This window comes from Dermacentor albipictus, chromosome 1 (genome assembly GCF_038994185.2).
Source record: "Dermacentor albipictus isolate Rhodes 1998 colony chromosome 1, USDA_Dalb.pri_finalv2, whole genome shotgun sequence".
NCBI lineage: Eukaryota > Metazoa > Arthropoda > Arachnida > Ixodida > Ixodidae > Dermacentor > Dermacentor albipictus.
In genome coordinates, this window is record NC_091821.1 from 237,233,287 (window position 1) to 237,259,926 (window position 26,640).

Sequence of the window (26,640 nt, forward strand, 5' to 3'; positions counted from 1 at the left end):
TTGACATGCCTGCCCGCTGAAAAGGGTGACGCTCTGATCACCATCATCAGAGCGATGGAAAGCCTTCTAGTTCACTATAGCGACGGATTCGCCTCTGCAGCTGATTTTTGGTCAAGTGGGGTGTGGACCGTTCGGGTATCTTGCGACATCACATGGAAGTTGAATTCTCTGCTACCTGCAGTTTAAGCAAGTTTCGCGAGCCATCAAAACCAGCGCAGCACTGCACAATAACTACTGAAACGCAAAAGCGTGGGTGGCACGGAGTCGAGTGAAAACTAAACCTTTCGACCGCCCACATCGTTGTCAGGGTCATTTCAATGAGTTCTTTTTTCTTAAAGTAAAATAGAACTGGACAAGCAGCATTTATTACATCTTATAATACAATAGAAGGATGATTTGTGCAACAAGTGGTTGCGTACCAGTGACACAATTTAATTGAGGAGTGCTTTCGTCATCGGGCAAGTACTTGAATGTCCCGGGGGAGTCTCTAATCTTGTGCCGCATTTACCTCAATTTCTCGATTATTAAGGCTCTGTTCAAGATAATATTGACGCCTTAGACGTTCTCGACCACTAATCAATCACTTTAGGTTGACTTAATATTTCCCTTTAGTGTCCCTTTAAAGAACGGCACTGATATAACAACTGCTAAGAGGTGTCACGAGTGGCAAGTGATATGCGAGCACCACTGAGGCATCGCATTGGTGGCCCCAAAAGGGGCCTTTTAAATATTGTGAGAAGGCTTCCGCGGCAGCTTGTCACCTTGATAAATCCACATTAAATGCTGAGGAGAGATCGCCACAAGCATCTTGCCATGTACTTCTCACTGGCTAACACAAGAAAAGCCTATGTCCGTCGGCCATGCGTGCTTTATGCGAAGCTTGCTGACATCCTTCCCCCAAGGCAACTAGGTGCTCCACGTAGTGCAGCGGAAAGTTCTTCGCGAAAACGAAGCCCCAGAGGGCCTGAATCACCTGCCAGGCCTCCTGCGAGCACAACGTTGAGGCAGCCTGCCCTACCGCGTCATTGCTGCCGTCGTCGCCATCGCTACCTGATGCTAGCACGTTCGTGATGATCATCTCACCAGTTAGAAGCACTTAGTTTTCAAATCTATAACCATGCGCTTTCTTTTCACCGGCAACGTCATGCATTGCTGATAAGCGGGCGGATCAGCCATCTTGCGTTTCGGCGACGAATTAAGCGAAGCTGAGAAACCGCATGGCCAGGAACGACTTTGACACAACTAACAAAGACGAACGTGAGTGATTAGGCTGTTCGCAGAACTGCCATAGGAACTGCGCTGAATGAGGAGCCAGCGAGCAACATGCCAGCAATATGCTTGCGGCGCAGTCCATTTGTGTTTGGGAGGATGGGGCGGCGTAGAGCTATGGGTGTAGTCCATTTGTGTTCAGAGGGGTGGAAGGGCAACGGAAGAGAGCCACACAGAGATGGCTGGAAAATGAGCACACTGCAACTGTTGGAGCAGCAGCCCATCATACAGCGGTTAGAATCTTTCTTTTTTTCTCTTTTTTTTTTTCAAGAATTTTGCGTTTCACTACCTGCTGGCTCGGACATCCAGCAGCCAGACTTCATCGTTATAACCCATAATGTGGCATCAGGGCATTGTAGTAAGCAGGTTCTTTCACCATGAAAAACATACAAAAGTCAACGGTGCAGCAGCTTTTCATTGTTATAACCGATATACTGTTAAAACCGATATCGTTATAAGTGGGTTCCACTGTACTGCCGCTCCCAAGATAGCTGGTTGACCCATCCTTGCACAACACTGCTTCTTCCAAGCATAATCGTTTTGTGTTTCCAGCGCACTCCCTGCCTTTATCAAAAGAACTCATGAAAAACAAAAGAAACATTGAGCACCCATTGTGCCATCTATAGAGATGGCAATCTAAACACAAAAATCTTGTAATTTAAATTTCTGACAGGTGCAGCACATGCCTTAGTGCTCTGTTGCTCTCCATCGCTCTACCCTCCACAATTTATGAACTCTTGATGAATTGTCAATTGAGAGAAAGTGGCTACATTAAATCAGCTTCTATGTTGCATAATATGCCCACTGAGCCTTCACAAAAAACTTAAATAAAAGGACAAATGACAGGAGCAGAGGATCGGCTGCACAGCCATAGGGAGCCAGTGTGGCAGGCATGCCCACAATTTGACGGACAAAGGACTAAAGAACAACACAAAGCTGAGTAAACTGGTAGGGATATCATGGTGCAGAAACGCGAGTGTGCAAAACATAGACACAAGCAGGACAAGAAGAACGAAAACAACTATCGACTGGAAGGTCACCCAGGGGTTTGTGTCGTCCTTCTCACTTTTCTTGTGTCTGTGCTTTTGCACGCCTGCATTTCCATACCTTGAAATGAACTTAGGAACTGTTTATTCTGAATTGGGAGACAGCAGCAAAGAAGAACCAGCTTTTGTGTGACGTAAAAGCAAGGAGGTTAAAGAAAAACTTTTAAAGTAAAGAAGCTTTTCTTTATTCTCGTTGCATACAATGCACGCAAACCAACACAAAAAAATATCCAAAAGGGGCTGAGGAGCATTCATAAAAAAACCTTAAAGAGACAAATGTTTTTTTTTTTGTAGTACTGAAAGTAGAAAAAACACAAATCACAACCCAACAGATTCTTTCTTCCATAGCACCAGCAGTAAATTTTGTCAAGAATTTTGAACTTAATTTTATTATAATTTATAGACAGCTTTTACCTCGGTGACATCTCGCACGGGACCCTGCTGACATCCCAATGTGCGAAAAAGGAGTTGCAAAGGCTCAGAGGGAGCACATGATTGCTTTTTGAATTTGTGGCTTTCCTGCAGCGCATAGCACTGCCATGTTCGCCAAAGATGATCATTGTATTCTGTACCTGATCTGTGCGTTTATTCAAAAAGTGTTAAAAATGTCAGAGGTGGTATGGGCAAATTTAAATGTTTGTTCATATCAGGCACCGCATAAATGAGCCGGCAATTTGTAAGGATTCATTTCACTCAATTCTGTTCCATTCTTATGCACCCACAAGTGGCCAATCCACCCGTAATGTGGGTGGGACATTGCTCGGGCCACTGACAAAGCGTGAAAAGGGATAGCATTAAAATAGAATTCTTATAAAATTCCAACCCAAAATTGTGAAAATAAAATAAAATAAGCAAATAAAATATGAGATAGGGAAGGAAAGGGAGTTTGCAAGCAGAGAGAAGTATGCGTACCCGGTCTTTGAGTGCCTTGACAAGAGCATTGTACTCGTGATCCTTCTCGTGCAACTGATGCAGGTGGTATTCTTCACGCTGGCGAGCCTCATGGGCACGCTGTTGCAGATCACGCAGCAAGCGCTTGGCACGAGCATATTTGGCCTCGAGAGCGGCCAAACGCTCGCGCAATTCGTGGGCTGCTTGGCGCTGCTGGGCAGCTTCCAGGCGCAGTGCCTGGCCCGCAGCTTCGGCCTCCTGCAGCCGTCCCTGGGCCCCCTCCAGCAGACGGCCCAGATCTCGCCGCTCGCCTTCGGCCAATGACAGTCGCTCACGCACCGACCGTGCCTCTGCCTCAGCCACTGCCAGACGGTATCTGCCCACGTCAAACATAGTGTTGCATTAAATGATTTAGAAGCTCAGAAAATATGCACACACCCCAAAACAGTGTACACAGAACTTAAACTATAGCTGTGTTTCCAAATCTTCCGCCCTTGGGGAAACTTCATCAGCCTTCAGGCAGGTAACCTTGATATCCCTAAAGGGAAGCTGAAGGTTTTCCAGAAAAAATGAGTGAACATCTGTACATAATGGTTTTCAGCCCTCCGAATTCGAATATCGTATCGAAATTGAGCGAAAGAAAGCGCAAATATATTTTATTTCGACGAAAAGTGCAGCAGCGAACATGCCCAGCTCGCGCGTCTCGTTTCCGCCTGTGATTGGTCGGTGCGCTTCGTGACGTCAACTCTAGTAACCGACCGCTACGCTACACATGAAGTGCGGTGCCAGGTAGTTTGGTGCTGTTTTTCTGAGACGGTAATGGAAAATTTAGAGAGACTGCGTTTTTCTGAGGAGTTCCGCGTTACTCCCTACATGTACGAGCCAAATGCGAAGAGCCGGCCTCTCGAAGAAGCAAACGATGCTGGTGCGAGCAGTGCTTTCGACGCGAACGAAAGCAAAGTCTTGGGATCTGCTCGTGTTGGAAATGCTCTTTGGTGAGTATGTTTTTTGCAAAGCGATCTAGTGATCTCGCCGAACTTTCGCCGATCTAGTGAGCTCGTTTCCGGTCAAACAACTGTAGTGTTGTGTTCCTGCATGCCTCCTCGTGGAACGTAAGCGGGGATGCGATTGTCGGCATTTGTGCGCTGTCCAAAGCTGTCGGCAATCTACAAAGACGGTTTAAACGCGTGAAAAGCTTCCCGGTTCATGCAGTACGTGTCGTCACACACGTCGACTACCACTCTACATACACGCAGACGCACCAACAAAGGAATGCAGGGTCGATCGAAGGAGATTACGATGGCACGCACGCAGAAACAAGCGCGGTCAGGCACGGTCGCGGACGCTGCGAAGGAACGAAACAGAGTTGACGTCACAACACCGCGGTTTCCGGTCTCCGCTCCGCTCGCTCACTCAGCGGGGGGCGGAGCTACAGCGCAATTTCAACCGACGATTACGTCGCTCCTAATTGAAAAAAAAAAAAACCCAAATTTTACCTACATGGTTTATAAGGTTCCCGCATCCGTATATGAGCGTCTTATTGAATTCGACAGACTCTTCAGCTTCCCTTTAACCCTGCACCTCCTTCATCTAGCATACTTTTGCATGGCCCCTCAATAAATGTTGCAATGAATCAAACAGTTATATAATGTAGTATATTGTACGGATATAAATACAAAAACAATGCCTATGTTACAGAATCATTTAGCCATGAAATCAATGCGTAGCTCAATTTTTAGCACTGTATTAAGAGCCAGTCCAATGTTGCTGGCTATACAGTCAAACCTGTATTTATTGAAGTCGTGCTTCCTGCTGACAACTGAAACTTCCATGAAAATTTTGTTAAATTGAGATTTCCTTGTTTTAGCAGTAAAAATGATTGAGCATGCTCACAAAGAAGTCCTGTTTACTAGTACAGTCGACTTCTATCAATATGAACTTGACGGGACCAATGAAACTGATCGAATTGTCCAGCAGGTCAAATTAATAAAGATCCAGAAAAAGGTGCCATGACACACCGCTGATTCATTTAGGAATATTTGCCCAATTCGAACACGCCCCCAAATCAAATGGGTGGCCACTTTTAATGTGTCAAAAGTAGAAAACTAACATAGAAATGACATTAAAGCTCCGAAACAAAGTAAAAATCTTTAAAAAATTAAATACTGGGGTTTTACATGACAAAACCATGATCTTATTATGAGGCACACCATAGTAGGGGACTTGAGATGAATGTTTACCCCGAGATTCCTTAACCCCTTCCCTACCGAGTTGTTTGGTCAAAAATAATACAATACTGATTTTTTTTATTTGCCTAAATGATTCTACATATCTTGAAACAACCAAAAAATATCCTTAAAAGCGCTTTATTTGTATATATTTTTTTTAAGTATGGAGAGCGGATTGGTTTCGCTGCACTGCACAGCAGAGGGTTTCCGACTTTCTGTAGTCCTCGTTGCAAAAAAATGTCTGGAAATTCAGAACAGTAATGTGACAAGCAGATGTCAGATCCCTAAATTGTAGACTTGGTGTGCTACACACCAAAGCATGGAATAGTGCAGACTTCTACTCCACGTCCCTCACACCAGTTACATGTAGCAGTTGGTTTCGTGGAGAATGAAATCTGTTAGTTCATTCTTTAGAAACAATTAAAAATACCACGCACAGTTCCCGTGCTCTGTCACAGGTACTTTTATGTCAGGTGCGGCGATGAAAACAAACCTTGGAGGTGCCAGTGGGGGGTTCTCTACATATATTGGTGTCCATTGCCAACACATTGAGGCGCTGTTGTCATCCGAATCCGACGACTCAGAGAGGATATGCTGCTCAGTATTGTCACTGCCACGCTCAGAGGAAAAATGAACTTGACTGTCCGAGTCCAACAAAACTTCAGCAAACAAAAGTTATTTTTTCTTTTTTCCGGAGCGAAGCCATTGCGGCACGCGCACGCAAAGAGGCGGACGCCATTTTTACATGCCAGTTGCCAGCATCAAAAGTTTTCTCGACCAAAATGCTAGCTTTGAGTGCGTGTTTTCTTTATTTGCTGCACCAACTGTTAAAGCCAAAACGAACTGAACAAAATTTATCGGGGTAGCTTGATTGCGGCAGTGCACAAGGGATTGTTTCAGCGTGGACGAGCTCAGCTCGTCTTCGGTTGGAGCAGTACAAACCGTGTGGACGAGCTCAGCTCGTCTACAGTAGGGAAAGAGTTTATATGCACCAAATGGTCGGTACGTGGCCCTTTTTGCATTTTGCCCCCATCGAAATGTGGCAGCCATGCCTGGAATTTCATCCCGCGACCTCATGCTTAGCAGTGCAATGCCAGAGCTACTACAGAACCACGCCGGGTAAAGTATAAATTTAACGTGCAACCGCCTTTTTACCAAAAAAATGGGCAAGTGTCTAATATGTTTGCACAACAGCAGCCAGTTTCCTGAAGTCAGGTTAGTCTCACAATTTTTTTTTCTTTTACAGCCAGCTTTGGCGCGATGCATTGTTGTTATGCGGTAAAGCATACGAACGCCGCAAAGGCGGTTGAGGTTTCATATATGACTGCAACCATGCAAGCAATTTTCAGCCTTAGAGAAAAGGGAGGGGGGGGGGGTAGCACATATTATAATTGGGTAAATACTGTAATCAGACATTGGTGAGCTATGGTTATTGCTTGGAAATCTTCTTTGCGCAGGCCGAAAACAGCCGTTTATGACAAGAGATAACGTGCCTCCAAAGCTCCGCCGAATAAGATGCTGCCACTAAAGGGGTCATCGCTATAGGGTGTCAACATGGGGTTCAGGCATGTGTGTGCTGACTGGTGAGGTTTTCATTATCCAGCAAAGGCCGACTTTAGGATCAAAATAATGAAAATTTGGGCCCATAAAAATGCACGGGTGCCAGCTGGGACCTTTGGCCGGGATCAATTTAACAAAAAAATCAAATTACCAGGGCCACATGAACACAACTCTACTGTATCGTGTTGTGAATAAATCTACACTAAGATTTTGCAAAAAATTCTGGCATTCATCACACAACAGAATATTAAGACTAAATTTGCACAGCCACATGTGCTAGGCATGAATAATCACAGCAGCACCACTGCAGCAAGGTGCAGAGTCTCCAACATTTATTGGTCAGTGTGTTATCTTTACCCAGAAGCCATTGCACTATACTGAGAAACCCATAATAAATGCCTAAGCATGGCGCATTCTTTTTCATACACTACGCTGCATTGTGCACATCAGCATGCAGCATGTGCCAACATGACAGCTAGAAAAAATTTTCCACACAGCATTACTACATGCTAACACAATGGTTCGAACAAGGCCCCACTGATCAAATGACCAGAAAATGCTTCACATAATATTTAAAGGGTAGCATTGCCATTTGTTGGGCGTGTCGGTAAATTGAAAGCATATTTAGCGCCAGCAAACAAGGACGGAAGGGAGACGACAACACAATGCGCTAACTTCAACAAGTTGAAGTTAGCGCATTGTGTTGTCGTCTCTCTTCCGTCCTTGTTTGCTGGCGCTAAATATGCTTTCTATTTAAAGGGATACGGACACAAAAGTTGGCGGGTGCTTTTGTATCAGAACAAAAGTTGGATTGTTGAAAATTACGAATACATGCTGCCTTGAAAAAAAGAACACAAGACAATTTTTTTTTTTCAATTTTCTGTTGCGCCTTGCCTCCAGAGGCTGCCGGCAGAAGCTGAAATTTGACGTCATGACACCCCCCACCTCATGCGGCCGAGGTTGGCCACAGCTGTCGCAGTCTTTCCAAGGGTGTCGGTACCTTGCAGCGTTTCTTTATCGCCATCAGCTATCTTCGCACACGGTCGGTCCGCTCATCACTGGTAGAGGCACCAGAACTCAAATCCATGCTCGCGATGGAGGTGTCAGCACGCTTCGAATGACCGCAGCCGCCCAGCTGGCTACCCGACGCAGGTATCATGACATCATGCTTTCCAACTTGCGCACGTTGGGCGGAGTGGCATGCACTTATATAAACGCCAGAAATAAAGCCATCCGCTGAAAAATGGGCTAAGTGACATTCTTTTCGGCACATTCGCACACTGAGGATTCATTTTCAGCATTTTCATAAAATTTTCAAATTTTGTGTCCATATCCCTTTAAATGGTCTCTAATGTGACATTTGGGCATTGGCTAAGGTGCACATAATAGCCTGCTGTATAACTGCAGCTTACGCGTGCTGTTTACAAGGTCTGCATGCTTGTTGTGGCTGCCTTCCTGAGCTGCAGTTAGAAAAGGATAGTGCAGTTGAGTCAATGCAATATGCACAGTGCAGCCCATATATAATAGGAAGCATTCCACCACCACTGAATCAACAACTACTGCTAGAGTGAGGGTTGAATCCTCCCTTGCTAATACAGTAGACTTCTGTTAATTTGACTCCAAAAGGTTTAGGTGTGTGAATATTCAAAACTTTCGAATAATAAATCAAATAGTGTCCTATTCAATTCAGTCTCCAAATCAAATAGTCACTATGCATAAACAGGAATCATGTTGAGATACTTCGAAACATCAACTGCACCTAAATAAACATAAAATTGGAGCACAAGTACAGTAAATTTTCACCCCCACGGGCACAGTAAAGACATAAAACGTAACTTGTGTCATGGAGCAGGCAACATAACTTAGATAGCTATACTTTGCAGGCTATACAGCAATCATTCTCACTTTCTGAAGTGGCCTGCACAAGGGAAGCTACTTGTTTGCTCCTAACACTTTATTTGTGCTTTTCATACACGATGCTTCATAACGTACTATGTAATGACAGAAGCTTGTCTTGTTAAATTTAAGAAAGCTGTGATGTGAACATCGTTTTATTAATTGTGATAACAGCTACAGTCAACGACCAATTTTTCGTACATGCCCAATAATTCGGACGCCTTCCCAGCACCGCCACGTACCCATAGAGTCAATGTGCAAGAACATCTGAAACTTCAGATGCAAAAACCCTTCGCCGTCCAATTTTCCAGACTTTTGGCCATGACCACAGGTCCGAAGTGGCATTGATTAAATCCACCGCCGCCACCATTTTGATTATCTCGCCGCCTCAAACAGGCACTCTCGTATGCAGATCCGCTGGCAGCCATAGCCACCACCGCAGCAACGCTAGGTCTAGCTACTTCGACGCTTGCTACCAAGCTTCTTGCTGTTCAGTGGTGTATTTTTCATTACAACAATTCACCGCTGTTAGCAATGGTGCCGACTTCGCCTTTGTAATCCTTGCTAATGGCTTCGAAGCTCGGAAAGCACGACGCATTGCATAATGCGGGTTCCCGAAAGTTAGCTTCACCTCAGTACGGCACTGTTCCACAGCGAAGCATATGCAAAGTATTGCGGTGAAGCATACGAAAAGTGGGAAAGGCCAATTGTCACTGGACACTGTATGTATTCCCTAATTATACACGCGTAAAAGCCATCTCCTGTCACAGTACGAGCACCGATACACCTAATAAGTGCACTGGCAGGACTTCAGAGTTATTTTGGACGTGCCTGTGGCTATTTGAGTCCCTGGGGGCAGAAAAAGGCATGCATTAATTTGTTCCGAAGTTTTTGCTGAATTGCTCAATGCTGAATTGTGGCCCGTTTTTGGCGGAATTCAAAGACGAAAGGGCAACTCACAATGAACGATTCTCATATTTACCCAATTTTAATACATGCCTTCTAAAAAAATCTGATCCAAAAACTACCTGTGCATTACAATCATTTACCAAACCAAAACCAACTTCGCAACATTAGCAACAGCTTGCCATCAGAGCCAGTGTCATCACCATTACAAAGAAGTGTTCGTGTGTGATGATGATGACACATCGCCTTCAGGCCTTTAATTACAAAATGTCTTTCAAAAAAATAAGTTCACTGACATTCTAAGCTAGTGGCAACAGTGTTGCATCACGTTTTCTGCACTGCAGTGACTTGTATGCGTCACAAGATGAACTGTCGGATTAGTCAGTCTAGGCACGGGCAGCCATACTAATTGCAATTGTAGCGGAGTGGTTTGAGATATGCCTAATATCAAACACAGTTGACCCCAACACAGTAATAAAAGCCATCCAAGGTTCATGACAACTGACGTTAGATGTAATTATTGCTACTCCGTGAAGGTTAACTCTGCAGGTTTCACCTTATTTCCGATTGCCAAAATTGAAAGTCTGCGTTGCTTTTTTTTTCTTTAATAGAATCAGGTGAGCGTTAAATTTGGGGGCACTTTGTTTCCTACTATACATTCATAAAAACAGGATGCATGTTAGATTCGGGGGTGCATTAGAATCAGGTAAGTACTGCCAAATAAATCTGCAATGAGTTGGATATTTTTTTGACGTTTATCTTAATTATACCCGCTCCATAATTCGGTGAATTTTATCTGACGCATCAAGGTCAACCTAACAGAAGTCAACTGTGCTTCCAGAGAACTGCTGCTGATGAATGTGACCCACATTACCATGAGACTTCAGTACAAAAGGAACTTTTGACAGTCTTGAACAAAGATCAGGCATTCATATAAAATTATACATTTGAACCTACAATAACAAAATTGGCAGAGGAAGCAAAAAAAAAATTCACTTTCAAGAGAATTCTGTTGTTATGAAATGTGACAGCACGGACAGGAAATGCACTGCAAAACGAAACCATACAGTAAAAATGCGTTAGCCTACTATGCCTTTTATTACTTTGACTGCATTAGCCTACTTTACTTTGACTGCATTATCGACAACACAAAGTGTGCCCCAAGCGTCAGTCAGCAATGGCAGCATTGCCATGAAATGGTATTCTCAATCGATTGGTTTCGGAGATACGATCCCTTTCGTGAGATTTCATATAACTCGGAAGACGGAGCAACAGCATTCCACGCACGCAACAGTGTTCCTTTAGCATGCTGTCACCCGTAGACGCAGATGCATCTGGTGCCAAGCGTGAAAGTGATCGTGAAATCGACCCAGAATGCGACCCCTTTGTGCAAGTCTACATTTGGCAGTGCTGAACACATACGGGATGCCTGTTGGGTAGCTTTGTCAGATGATTGCATAATCACAGCTGGATGCATGGCAGCCCATACTGCGGCCACCATCTCAAGCGCCAAACCAAATCCACGTTGGTGGGATGCAGACTTCATTTTTTCGGCACTTTTCTCTCAGAGATGCAGATTATATACACTGCGCTAGGTATGCAAAAACCGTTTTGTCATATGTTGGTAGAGGCATGTGGTCACACTATTTGAAATGGGCAATCAACAAACAACATGGTGGCCATGGCATGTTTCCAGCACACGTGATCACTTCTGGTGCTTGGTTATTTTTGGGAACAAAAATGCCGGCGCCCACAACAGGATAATGTGGTGGTGTTTTATGCAATTTAAGTGTGACATAAAGGCAATTGAGCACTTTTTGGGGTCTGCTAGCGGTGCACGAGTAATATGCAGGTTAACATTCCAGCAAATTTCATTGATGCGGGAGTGCAGTCCAGTGACATTTCACTGTCGACGGATACGAAATGCATTAAATTCTACGGGTGTTCATCAGGGGCACAAAAATATTTTGTCACAAGATTTTGTTACTGCAGGTTTCAACTGTGCTACACTTTCTAACACACCTCTGTGAGGTTCCAGCAAAATAAAGGCAAAAGGCACTCACTGTGTTTCCTTGAACCGCAGTCGTAAGTTATCTGGGTCAGCATCAGGCGAGAGGGAATCACTGCTGTCATTTGAAAGCTCGAAGCTGGCACCAGGGGCCAATTCATCCACTTCGTCATCAGGAGTCGAAGCAAGGGAGTCCAGCCCACCACCAGGCATTACCTCCTGGGCAACGCCTTTGAGCCGGGCCTCCCGTTCCCTGTCTGCCTGAATCGACTGGTAGATCAGCTGCGCTATCTCACTGTTTGTAGAGTCCCGCTCACGCCCAATCAAGAACCTACACAGCAAGAAAGGCAGTGAGAACTTAAATTATACAGCAAGGCTTGGAATGATACAGCAAGTTCTTCGAAATAGAATCTGTAATTCCAGTTATGTTTACACAGGGCCTTACCTCTGAGTGTGGAATTTAATAAAATCAAGGGCACTCTGCACCCCACTGCATTTAAAGTAAGCTCATTAGAGAAAGAATGAGTCAACTTGCTCTACCTACTATGTACAGTACACCCGTACCACATTCCAAACTGGTATGAAAGAAAGCACACATCCACTCTGAGTCAACAATTATGTTATGAAAAAAAAAAAATGGGCATGAAAATTGAACAATGCAGGAGAGGGAGCGAAAATATCAAGCAAAGTGATGTGGCCAATATTTGAATTGCAATGCTCTGGTACTTAATAAATGAAAGGAGCAGGAAATCTTCCTCTAATAACAATACACATGACGTCCACAGCTAACTAATAATATATTCCACAGTCACATGACATTTGTTAACTTTTTCCCAAGTAAGCAGCAAGTATTTGAATTAGGAAGGAACAGCGCCAACTAAGATGACCACAAGACGGAGAACAACACAGGAAAAGCGCACTAAGTATACAACATCTAGCCCAAATGAACGTTGTTCTGAAGCAGTAAGTAGACTTTTATTTGACTAGCCCAAAAAACATTTTTACATGATTTGTGCATGTCACCATCAGAACAAGAAAGCTCTGATACAAGCTGGTGGTTTTTCTGTGGCCAGCACTTTCTGGTTTGGTTATGCAAACAAAGCATTAAAAGAAAAGAAAGAAAGAAAGAAGAAAAAAATGCATCAATGAGGCTTATTCTTAAAAAGGGACCCCGAAACAATTTTGATGATATTGTACAAATGTACTGATTTGTTAGGGTAGGTCCTGATCATTAATTGATGCATCTAAATGCTCCGTGTAAAGCATGTAATTTATTATAAGGTTTTAAAAATGTATATCACTACCTATCACAGCACACCACTCAGCTGAGTTTTCATCCACCCCTGACCAGGTGACGTGAGGCAACCATATCATGCCAGTAGGGCAACCTATCTGATTGGCTGCCCAGGGCATGTCATTAATAATCTTTCCAACTTTATGGCAAGGAAATGTTGTTCGTAATAGTTGGAATGTTAGTTAATTTGTTTCTATAAAAAGAAAGTAACAGAAAGAGAACGCACAGGAACGTTTTATCACTTCATTAAAACACCATTAAACATTCTACGAACTGCAAGTCGTAGCATGACTGTGTGTAGGTATTCGAACTTGGATAACATTTTAGAGCCAGCTGACAAGGCCAAAAAGAAAACAGACATTACAAAGCACAATGTCGTGTCTACGTCTCCCTTTTTTCCTTGTCTGCTGGTGCTAAAATGTTATTCAAGAACTGCAAATCTTCTTGCAGTTTTCATGTGCTACAACTAAGCCAGACCTTCACCACAGCCAGAAAAGATCCAACACTTTGGCATGACATGACATCATGTATTTTGATGGCATCTTCTAGGGCCTATTTAATTATATAGCAGTACATTGTGTTCTAAAGAAACTGTATATTAAACATGGCAAGTTTCGGGAACATTTACTCAGCCAACACGGCCCAAATGCGAAAACATACTTTGGAATACCTGACGTCGCACTGACGTATCGGCTTCGAGGTTTCGGCACGAAATTCAAATACTGATACTTCGACCTTCATTTTCTCATCTAATAATCAAACTACAGTCAAATCCACTTATAACAATACCACTTTTAACAATATATCAGATACAGCAATGGACAGCCGCGGCACCGTCACCTTTGCAGTGTGTTCTATGGTAAAATAAACCGCTTATAACAATGCTATCATACTAGATTGTCGGTTATAACAATTAAATGTAGTCATTTGGAGCCAACCCTCACAGAAAAAAAAACGCGCAAACACAGCGACCACGCTGGCCAAACTACTCCACCAAAAGCATGTGCGTGTATGCGGAGCCGCCCGCACAGGGGCGGTGAAAAGCTTACGTGACGACGCATGTGAGGAGAATGGGGTGAGCAGGAGAAGCAGGAGAAAAGACGGACGCTTTCCTCTGGGCAGAGTAGGAGAGGGAAGGAAGGCATTTCTTTTGTTGCTTTTGTATCGGCACACGGGGAGCAGTCCATTCTGAGGGTGTTCCGCTCGTCGAAAACGTGTCACGGCAGTTGAGTGTGGGCTGCCCCATCTTTCCCATTCTCCTTGGTTCCTGCTTCACCAGTTGCACGTGTTCCGAAGGCAGCGTACAGTGTTAAAACACGTGCGTTGCCAGCGAGGTTTTCGTCATCTGCCATCACTGGCCTTGGTCCTACTGGTTCTGCAAGCCCATCAAATCCCCCCCAGAGTTCAACGATGGAGGATTCTCCTTCAGGAAGCGCGGCCAGCATAGCGTGGCTCAACTGGATCAACTGCCGCAGAAGAGAAAGTGAGCAGCAATATCTTTGGAAACGAAGCGAAACATTTTGAGAGAGCACAGAGGAGGTGAAAAAGGGTGCAACTTAGTACGCAAGTACGGCCTGTCACAGCCGACAATATCAACCATTATCCGCAATGCGCTCAAGATGACTGAAAACGAATGCCATGCTAGTCCTGGCCATGCTATAGAGGACAGCCGGAAAAGGATTCGGCATGGTGCCTACAAAGACGTGGAGGAGGCACTGTATCAGTGGTTCCTTAGCGCACGTGCTATGAACTTGCCAATTAGTGGCCTGATTTTGGCAGAGAAGGCGAAGCACTTTGCGTATCTCCTTCAAAATACCGATTTCCAGCCTGGTGGTGGCTGGATTCAGCGGTTGAAGGAGAGGCACGGAATCGTCTACAAGGCAGTCGTGGGCGAGGCAGGGTCGCTCGATGTCGACGCTAGACTGTAGTGGTTAGATGAAACACTGCCGTACATCCGCGAAGCATATGCAGCCGGGACTTGTACAATGGTGACGAGACCAGGCTATTCTTCCAAATGCTTCCATCGAAGACACATGCACTCAAAGGCGATCCCTGTAAGGGCGGCAAGCAGAGCAAATTACGGGTGACCGTTTTCCTTTGCGCGAATATGGACGGCAGCGACAAGTGTCCCGCCTTCGTAATTAGAAAATCTATGAATCCCCGCTGTTTCCGTGGTGCTGCGAGGATTCCAGTTCGTTACTGTCATAATAAGAAAGCGTGGATGACGCGTGAACTTTTCCGCGAGTGGCTGAGCGAGTTCGATCAGTGGATGCAGCACGAAGGCAGGAAGGTCGTGGGTACTTGATAACTGTACTGCACACAAGACTGCCCAGAAGCTGTCGCATGTAAAAATTTTTTTCCTGCCGCCGAACACGACTGCAGGCTTGCAGCCCATGGACGCAGGCGTGATTGCATGCTTCAAGGCATTATATCGCCGACGTGTGTTGAGCAGGCTTGCTCTTAACCTGGACATTGCTGTGCGTGAATGCCAACCCGCTCCAGACTTTAAGATTTCGCTTCTGATGGCTGTCCAATTCATTTTTGGGGCATGGGCAAAAGTCAGCTCCTCCACCGTCATGAATTGCTTCCGAAAAGCAGACTTTGCCGGGAATATCAGTGATGCGGAGTATCGCGAAGCTACTGCCGATGGAGCCATTACAGAACTTTGGTCTACGGTGCGTGGTGATGATGGCGACGCGGAGGGGCTTCAAGAATTCTTGCACGCCGACGATGCAGTCGCAACAAACGAAGAATTGACTGACGAGGCGATCGTTGCAGCAGTCACCGGCGCGGAAGACAATGACAGCAGCGACGACGAAGATGAACCGGAACCTGTACAAGTTGTGTCTCAACAGGAGGCCTCAAGAATGATCGATTCCCTGCGGGACTTCATTTTTGCAAAAACCTTTCACTCGGACATGTTCAACATTTGGATGCCCTCCAGAAAGACATCGGCAAGATTGCCGCGAAGCAGTCGAAACTCGCCGATTACGGGTTTGTTTCAGAAAAGAAGTGAGAAGTGCAAGCTATTTTGCCCTCATTAAATGCTCTTAGGTATTCATGTTTTCTTTGTTTCTTTGGGGGGGTGCTAAGGGATTTTCAAGCTGAGAGGTAGCCGCGGCAACCTTCTCATATTTTTCACAAGGCCCCTTTCAGGACCACCAAAACGATGCCTCGGCGGAGCTGGCATGTCACTTGCCGTCTGTGACCCCTCTTTGCAGTTGTTATGCTTTTTTTCGTGCAACCCGTTTATAATAATTATCGGTTATAACAATGAAATTTTCATGGCACTTGAACATTGTTATAAGTGGACTCGACTGTATTATTGAAATGACTGCCTGCAGGGTTCTCAAACAATGCTTTATTAGTCTAAACTGATTTATTGTTCCGCTTTAGTGTCCCTTTATTGATAAAGTCGAACCTCAACGAAACTCGAATCTGAATTCCATGATATACAAACTTGTTTCATTTCCAGAGTTCAAAAAAAGGGCCAATATAACCAAAACTATGTACTAGCCTGGGAAGCTAGTACACAGCTGAAAAGAAAAAACAAGAAAAAAAAGTGGCAACATTTAAAAAATATTCAGTTGAATAAAGAATAAATGGTAACAAGAACTCACCGAACAAGACCAGATGTGTTTCTCAAAACTGAAGCAGCATAGGCTTGTGTCACACCGACAAGAGATTTTCCATCCACTTCTATAATTTGGTCATTGACACGAATTCTAGAAGAAGTTACAATTCTGTATAATAACTCAGAACATGTTGCACACACACACAACACCATGGAGTTGCATCTCAGTATTTGAAAATAGTTAAATTTTCCAAAAGAACTGAATATGTGCACTTGTAAAATTCTGCTTGAAACATTTAATTGAATGCTGCAATAAATTAAAGCCACATAGTTGTGTAATCATGTTTGCTTAGCGGTAATATAAGTCTAGGCCTATTTTCGAGATACCTGGCCCTACTGTCTGCTTCAATATGGACTGCCGTTCCAGCTAGCCGTTTGTAAAACGCGTGTCAAGCAGTTTGTGATAATCATAACTGTAAAACCAACACACTTTATTTTATCAGATTTAGGGGACAAATATCTCGAAAATGGTGCATTTCTTAGGATTTCTGGTAAGTAGGCATGACTTCACTACTGCTGGGCTTAAATTTCACTATTAAAACATGTGCTCTAAAGTTAATCATTCCAAAGTTAATAAGTGAACCTTTTCAGTTATTCACCTGAACATTGACAGTTGTAGTACAAGAAACGTCCACCTCTTCCGGTAATCCACAAGAACGGGCCAAATTGTGCTACATGCTCCATGCAATTTTTTTTTTTACTCCTCGAACTAAAATAAAATACACGGTACAGTCTGTGGTTGAAATTGACTGTACTGTTTAAAAAATATTTCAATAGCACCACACACTACATTAGCAAAGAAAGCATTGTGAACGCAGCAATGAAAACTGCAATAGAGGTGAGAAATCTAAGGCAACTTAAAAATAGAGTAACCTCAACTCTGCAAATCATCACAAAGGAAAAAAATCTCTCAGGCTGACACAGCAAGAGCTCCTCTGTGCAGCAACAATGCTTTAAACTGTATATTAACAACCTTTCACTCACAAAAGAAACTGCTGGTAAAGCCATGTACTTCTGCCTATCTTGGCTTATAGTATGTAAGCCATAGAAATAAAAAGTGTCTACGATCAGTTATGTTTTTATGATAACCAGTCAAAAACAAAAAGCAAAAGTAAATCCTGCACTCAAGTGCCGCATTTTTTTCATCCCCCTTGATAGTAACGACGTCATTACAGGTATAAAATACTTAAATGTGAGGCTAAATCAGACGCTTCAGTTTTCCCTGAAATGACGTCGGGACAGCATTGCCGATACAGGCACCCATAAGTCTAATTTTCATAGCCCTTAACCCAAATATACACTATTTTTGTGCTGCATAACCCGCACCAAAAATTTTCTAATTAAACAGTAAAGACAAGGTGCAGGTAATATGCACATGATCAGGATTATATTGCGCTTAGTGTTACACTGACTATTTTAAGTGAAGGACAGGACGTGGACGTACGTAGCGCAAACTACCAACTGTTTAATACTGTTAAAGAACGCGCTTATATACAAGGAGATATGGCGTGAGGGAAATATAAAAAGATATGACAAGGTGACGACATGTGATCATACTTTGGGCCAGGCATACATTGTTCACTTGCACCCGTGCGCCCTGGCCAACTCGACCTCAGCTTTGATAAGCGCGATGAACGGAGTGCTTATGCACATCTCTTTTTCTTTAGCTATCGCAAGCAGTTTTTTTTGTTTTCGATAGGCAAAATGGGAACAAACAACAAAAAGAAGTAAACACTGCTCAGATGGCAGAGGCCCATGTGCGATCCTGACCTGCCTAAGCTCATATCATCGCAACACATTTAGGTTCTTAGTTGCTTGCTGATCACTGCTCAAACGCTGTGATAAATTTGCTTTCACGGACCCTTTGCAATTCAAATTGAATTCCTAAAGAAAAAGAAAAAAAGTTATGCCTATTTTACATTCAATCGAAAATGCTGAACCCTAATGATAACATAACTAAGCATTTTTGAATTGTTAACCAGTCCACCCAATTTGCCATTTTTGCTGTAGCATGCAGCCATCAATCTGTATAGTGAAAAAAAAAAATTGAGGTGAAAGTTTTATACCTGTTGTCCTTGTAGGCAGCTCCATTCTCTGTAATAGTTTTGACAAAAATTCCTAGTTTTTCTAACCCAGCATCGGCACCAACTCCCATGCCAATAATGCTGAGGCCCAGCCCCTCTGGCCCTGCACAGAAAGGAAAGAAGGCAAAGGTCCTCATACAGATGGCCCACAGGAAGCTGGCAAACATGTACAGAAGTTATCAAATGTGACACAAACATGTTTGCAATTTCTAATTCTTCCCTTGCCACCAAACCTGGATCTTAAAACAGAGGCACTCTGCATATGCAGAGCTTGCCTCATCCAACTCAGTACAGTTAGGCTACACACAAGCGCTCGAAGTAATTTGTCAGTTTAACAAATAGGAGTGCACAAAAGCACACGAAAAGAAGATAACTTCCACTGAAGTGAATGCATAAATTAATTTTTATATATGTACTTATATTAAACATTGAACAACAGCAATAGCATAGAGGAATAGTTTTCGCAGCCAGCTGCAGCTGCAAGCGTGGTGAGCTTGCAGCTGCATGAACCATGGAAGCCTTCAACACCCGCCGCGGTGCCTCGTTTCGTAGGGACCACGAGGTGCCGCGTCAACAACCCCTCGGCGCCGCTATGACTAAACGCGATCAGCGGACCAACTATTGTCAGTGAAATCGCCAACGCCTTCACGGTTCGAGTGAAGCAGGGGGATTTCCTGGAAGGAGATGCCTTGCGGTGCCTTTTCACGGGCCTTTGAAGACGCCAGACAATGGACAGCGGCGGAGGCCACTGTGCGAGGTCCGCTCTGGAATTTAGAGGCGCCGGCTGGGGTTGGGCGTGACCACCTGGCTACAGGGACACACTCAACATGGGTTCTGGGAATCCAAAGTGTGTGAGCCCTCCTCCTCCAAGTCGGGTCGACTACGCCCCAACGACTATGGACAGTCCGATTGGACAGCCATTTCCCTCACCTAGGGATCAAGGGGAATGGAGTGTTTATAAGTGGCTGATTGTCGGCCGCTAGGTGTGCTTGTGCTCGTCTGCATGCTTGTAGTGTGCTCGTTAGCTGTGTGCTGTATGCTCGTCTTGCATGCTCCATTTGGGAGTCATGCTTGACTGTCGAGTGTATCTCTTGTTCAAATGTAAATAGCAGTAAATAAACCCTGTACGCCTAGTTCCTCCCAAGTTCCTCTCAACGACCTACAACCCCTTCAACTGGTGGCAGCAGCGAGGTCGTCCGACAACTCCTACAACTGTATGCCAGCTATGGGATCGTCCGACAAATCTAATAATGCACAATGAAGGGCAGAGATGCTGCAGCGCTGCTTTTCTTGCTGTGCTCAGTTTTGTACAAAGCTGTTTTGATTGGATTTGATAATGCAAAATTTGCGCAGCCAAAATATACTTAATCCACTTAATCCTTTCCAATGTCCTGTAAGGACAAGATTTCACTAATGTTCTTATCTAGCCCAATGTAACAACTCTACTTAAAAATACTATAGAATGCTATTGTAATGAGCTAGCTGGGAGTCAGCAGAGTTTTCCCAACACTAAAAGCTTTATCATATGAGAAGTCATTCCAAACATCACTTTAGCAAGGAGGATTTCTTTGAGAAAGAAGGAATGACTTGTTAGACCATAAATTCTTACAGCTTTGGAGTCGTCTTTACTATGTGCAATACAGTGCAACAGATTGCTAAATACATTTAATCCAAAAAATGTAAAGTGACATGACATTGTTTACCCGGCATTGTAATCCCCAGGCTTTCTTGCATACAATTAAGGAGCAATTAGGGGCTAAAATCAGAATTTTCACGAGAAATACCTTTTCTAATGTTTGTTTTGGATTTCTAAGCATATAAAGAAGCTCTTCGCCAAGTTTGGTTAGTATTATCTGCACGACAGAAGAAACACAAAAGATTTTTCACCTGGCAGTTGCAAGTGCTCTGGCATGTTTTGAGATGTTTGATTCCATTTTTCTCAGTTTGCAATTTTTGGTCAAATCACACTTTTAGAAAAAAATATTTCGAAACTGCAAAGGTGAAAACTGTTTGCAAGATTGTTTCTAGGCTGAAAATGTGGAGGAACAAGGCTATGGACATCTTGAATTCTTAGATTGCTTCTAATGAGAAAAAAGTATAGATTTGCATTGCATGCATTCTGGGGTTTTACGTGCCAAAACTATGTACGATTTGATTATGAGGCACGCCGCGGTGGGGACTCTGGATCGATTTTGACAGCCAGGGGATCTTTAATGTGCCTGGACATAGCTGTTTTTGCATTTCACCCCCATCGAAACGTGGCCGGGATTTGATCTCGCGACCTCATGCTTAGCAGTGCAACATCATAGTTGCTAAGCCATCGCGGCAGGTAAGTATAGCCTTCTGGATCACAGTAACAACAAAAAACAAATTTAGTTTTCAAGTGATGCAGTTTCCACAGAAGAAGGCATAAATTTGCAAGAAGCTGCCCCTATCCTGTAAATAGGACGTGCAAAAGATATTCAGGAAAATTTTATCGAACTTCATAATTTTTTAAATGAGTTTTCCAAAGGTGAAACATTCATTTGCTCATTGGGACATGCATAAATTTTTTCAATTTGTGCTAGGGTAAGGAAATTTTTTTTTAAATTATATTATGGGGTTTTACATGCCAAAACCACTTTCTGATTATGAGGCTCGCCGTAGTGATGAGGACTACGGAAATTTCAACCACCTTTAACGTGCACCTTTAACGTGGTTCTTTAACGTGCACCTAAATCTAAGTACACGGGTGTTTTCGCATTTCGCCCCCATCGAAATGCGGCCGCCGTGGCCGGGATTCGATCCCGCGACCTCGTGCTCAGCAGCCTAACACCATAGCCACTGAGCAACCACGGCGGGTAGGGTAATGAAATTTACTACATATTCAAATAACTATGTAATACATTCAAACGTAATAAACAAAAAGTAGAATGAATTCCCTTTTCATGCATAAAAGCTTTAAAAAAGATATTAATTGCCAGAATCAATATTGTGGGACAAAACTGAACAAAGTTTGTAAAGACTTGCTTGTATATACCAATAAAAAAAGGTAACAAAAATTATGATATATTATAAAAATATATTGCCATCTAATAGGCACCATCTCTGAAAAAATCATAATTTTTCATTGAACAGGTATTTCACTACAAAAATTTAACTGCAAGTACTACAGGTGGGCGTGCCGGGCTGCAGCCGCCGATGTTACTGGCTGGTTTGCATCATTGTCGCTCTCAGAGTCAAAGTCCGACGAAAAGGCAGCATCCTCAGACTCGCTGCTGCCCCATCTATCGATACAATCAACCACAGACGTAGCAGAATCGTGAGATCTGCAATCTTTCGAAGCACGCATCCCGCTCCTGGAGTTGGCCATTTTTCAAGATCGTGAAACTTTGGAGCGCATTCAAAAAGTACTGCATTGTGGGGAAAAAGCGAACTGCTTATAAAACAAAAATATAGTTCTCCTCCTTCATGTCAGATGGTGCAGCGTGTTCGAGAGCAGCGTGGTAGGTCTCGTAAGTGGCGTTTCAAAGCATCTATCGGGCAGCCATTTTTGCTTTCTATGTTTATGATTGCGAAAACTTCGGAGTGCATTAAAAAATTACCGCCTGGCGGGAAAATAGTGAACTGCTTAGAAAACAAAAAAATAGTTCTCCTTCACGTCTAATAGCGCATTGTGTCCGTAAGCGGCGCGGAAGGTCTCAAAAGCAGAGTTTAAACCATCGATAGCGGGCTAACGATGCGGGAAAGAGTTCAGTTTAGATGTAATTATCTGACTTTTACCGATTGCGCATTTATGTGCTTGTGTTGTATTAAATGTATTAGCACTGATTCGATGTAACCTACCCCTTCTGCAATTCCCCCAAACAAGAAGGTCATTTAGGTACTAATAGAATGAAGCGAAATATCTACACCATGTTTTCTTAAATGTGCTGCATGGATCATAAATTTGCACAAGTGCAAACAGACAGACAAAAATGTGCGCAGGCATAGAATGAGATCTCTCAGAAAACAGCTGCCATATATTTTGCCATTGTAGGTATCAAGCACTTATGGTTTGAATTTCAACCAAGCGATTGATTCAGGGTCATGGATTTCTAAAATGCGACAGTACTGAAAGGTCACTGGTCTGCGTCAGGCTTGGCTTAATTATTTGGCTAAACATTCAAGCCTGGCATGGCAGGCATGTCAGACTTAACTGTTTGGCATATCACGGTTTCTTACCACAGGCAGATTGTGCTGCTGTGAAGCCACACCTTAAGGCAATATTCGCACATAACCACAGCCCAGCTTTACTGTTAACTTGTGCAATTTTTGGGCATGTTATACATGCCAAATTATGGTACTTGCAATGGGAGACGGGAGCAGCAGCCGGTGCATGGCCAGACTGCTGGGTTGGAAGTGCCATCACATGGGTTGGCACATTGCTGAGAACACATTCAGCAGCGCAGTATGTTCAAATTATCCATCGCAAGTGTTTCCGCATCAAATTACCGGGCATGATCGTATCTTTAAATGCACATTTACAGGACCACAGCATCACTTCGAATAAACCAGAAGTTCGAAATAGGCGGGTTCAAATTAAAGAATTCCACAGAATCCTGAAGACAGCACCAACCACTAAGCAAGTACAAGGTATCCTTTTTATTCCAAGGGTGAAAGCACAGTATACACTACGTAGAAAATCAGAAGACGAAAAATATGGCCGAACATTTCTGTGCAAACAACATCCTGCATAACCGCAACAGCATTATATTATCAAAATGTTCCCTCTGCACAGCCTCCCAAATTTTCTTTAATGATGTTGCGCAAGCGTCAACTGCACGGAATGTCAGCGTAATAACCACGAGATACGATGAGATCTCGATGAGATGAGAACTATTTACTAAGGTAATCGCAAATAGAATCAGGAACACCTTAGACTTCTGTCAAGCAAAGGACCAGGCAGGATTCCGTAAAGGCTACTCAACAATAGATCATATTCACACTATCAATCAGGTAATAGAGAAATGTGCGGAATATAACCAACCCTTATATATAGCTTTCATTGATTAGGAGAAAGCGTTTGATTCTGTCGAAACCTCAGCAGTCATGGAGGCATTACGGAATCAGGGTGTAGACGAGCCGTATGTAAAAATACTGAAAGATATCTATAGCGGCTCCACAGCCACCACAGTCCTCCATAAAGCAAGCAACAAAATCCCAATAAAGAAAGGCGTCAGGCAGGGAGATACGATCTCTCCAATGCTATTCACAGCATGTTTACAGGAGGTATTCAGAGACCTGGATTGGGAAGAATTGGGGATAAAAGTTAATGGAGAGTACCTTAGTAACTTGCGATTCGCTGATGATATTGCCTTGCTTAGTAACTCAGGGGACCAATTGCAATGCATGCTCACTGACCTGGAGAGGCAAAGCAGAAGAGTGGGTCTAAAAATTAATCTCCAGAAAACTAAAGTAATGTTTAACAGTCTCGGAAGACAACAGCAATTTACAATAGGCAGCGAGGCACTGGAAGTCGTAAGGGAATACACCTACTTGGGGCAGGTAGTTACGGCGAATCCGGATCATGAGACGGAAATAATTAGGAGAATAAGAATGGGCTGGGGTGCGTTTGGCAGGCATTCTCATATCATGAACAGCAGGTTGCCATTATCCCTCAAGAGAAAAGTATATAACAGCTGTGTCTTACCAGTACTCACCTACAGGGCAGAAACCTGGAGGCTTACGAAAAGAGTTCTACTCAAATTGAGGACGACGCAACGAGCTATGGAAAGAAGAATGATAGGTGTAACGTTAAGGGATAAGAAAAGAGCAGATTGGGTCAGGGAACAAACGCGAGTTAATGACATCTTAGTTGAAATCAAGAAAAAGAAATGGGCGTGGGCAGGACATGTAATGAGGAGGGAAGATAACCGATTGTCATTAAGGGTTACGGACTGGATTCCAAGGGAAGGGAAGCGTAGCAGGGGGCGGCAGAAAGTTAGGTGGGCGGATGAGATTAAGAAGTTTGCAGGGACGGCGTGGCCACAATTAGCACATGACCGGGGTTGTTGGAGAAATATGGGAGAGGCCTTTGTCCTGCAGTGGGCGTAACCAGGCTGATGATGATGATGATGATGACGATGAGATCAATGACAATGTGCTCAAGCAAAGCACGCATAGCACTCTCAAGTGCGACTGCCTACTGCCGAGTTGTTCATCTCAGCAGTACATACACCCTACCTCTGTTATCCACGTGGCCACATTGTGCACAGCCACAAATAGCCAGGTACACACAACTAATATATCAGGCTATTGCAATCATCATTTATGCTTTCTTTGAGACAACACTACATCACATTTTTTAAAATCTTATATCCAGTAATGCAAAAGAAAGATGAAAAACACACCATAGATGACACATCTTAGTCGTACACGTTTTCACACCAGCATTTGTTTTCGCAAAGAAAAACAGTACTGCACAAATAACACTGGCAGGACGTGCGTCCTCCTTAAGGAAACAGCATTGCAGACAGTGCTCGCTTTGCTCTGTAGAGTAGTTTGCACACCTGCACCAATCTCGCAGCTTCTCACCATTCTAAGGCACTCAAATGCTGTGCCTAGTCAATGCTCACACAATATTTAAAATATGGGAGGCTGTACATACAAGTTCAACCATAGCTGTTGACTCCTAGTGCCGCAAAGCAGTACACTAGTTTTTTCTTTGCAATTCTTCAACAAGTGTCCTCATTTCCCAGTCATTTTGCGCATTACAATGATACACCTTGCACAATGATGCAAGTTAATGAGTGTCACCAAACAAACCAACACCCAAAAATTTCACATTAAACTGCAAGTAAGAAATGACTGCACACATTATAAATGAATACCCTGTGGAAATAGAACACACAATAAGGTTTTTACCAAAAAACCAACACCAGCACTACCACATTAGAAGTGGCTAAAATAGGCACAATACAAGAGGAAAAAATGCTCGTAAATACCTTTTACAAGTTCAACAGGAAACACATCCATCTTTTCGATTCTCTTTTCAAGTTCATATTCTGCCGACGCCGATACTGGATCCACTTCATCGTTTCGTCTGTCATACTCATCAACTGAATGCGTGCTGAAAACCTAGTTATGAGATGTGAAAAAAAAAAGAGCAATAAGTAAAACTGATATAATAGTAAGATGTGAAAATATTTATTAAGGTGCTCAATTGTAATACCAGAAGTGTATTAAAGGGACACTAAATGCAAATATTAAGTCAAGCTAAAGTGATAGATTAGTGCCCGAGAATCACTAAGGCGTCAATATTATCACGAACAGAGCCTTAATAATGGAGAAATTGAAGTAAATGAAGGACATGATTAGAGACTCCCCCGGGACATTCAAGCACTTGCCCGATAACAAAAGCACTCTTAAGTCAAATTCTGTCGCTTGTACTTAACTACTCGTTGCAAGAAACATCCTTGTATTGTATTATAAGACGAAATAGAATGCTACTTGTCTAGTTCTATTTTATTTTTGGAAAAAGCACTTATTGAAATTACCCTTGGCAACGACGCGGGCGATAGAAAGGTTTTGTTTTCGCTCGACTCCGCGCTGCCCATGCTTTCACGTTTCAGCAGTCTCGTGATCGCGTAGTGCTGCACTGGTTTTGCTAGCTCACGAAACTCGCACAAACTGCAAGTAGCAGAGAATTCAACATCCATGTAATGTCGGGGGACGCCCGAACAGTCTACGCCACTTGACCAGAAAGCAGCTGCAGCGGTGAATCCACTTGGCTCGGTGGCGCCGTCTGTTGGGTGCCGTTTTACTCATCGGCAGCAGCAAAGGGTGGTGATGGCGTATGCAATG

General features: G+C 43.5%; 1 protein-coding gene across 1 annotated transcript in view; it reads right to left on the reverse strand.

Annotated features, from left to right (window-relative positions):
- Positions 1–26,640, reverse strand: part of Spn (protein phosphatase 1 regulatory subunit spinophilin) — a 96,476-nt gene that overhangs the window by 51,027 nt on the left and 18,809 nt on the right. The window contains exons 7-11 of the mRNA XM_065430946.2: positions 25,782–25,914; positions 18,799–18,919; positions 16,719–16,823; positions 11,860–12,135; positions 3,228–3,582 (exon numbers count right to left, since the gene is read on the reverse strand). Of these exons, the coding sequence (XP_065287018.2) occupies positions 3,228–3,582; positions 11,860–12,135; positions 16,719–16,823; positions 18,799–18,919; positions 25,782–25,914 (990 nt within the window). The remainder of the gene's footprint in view (positions 1–3,227; positions 3,583–11,859; positions 12,136–16,718; positions 16,824–18,798; positions 18,920–25,781; positions 25,915–26,640) is intronic.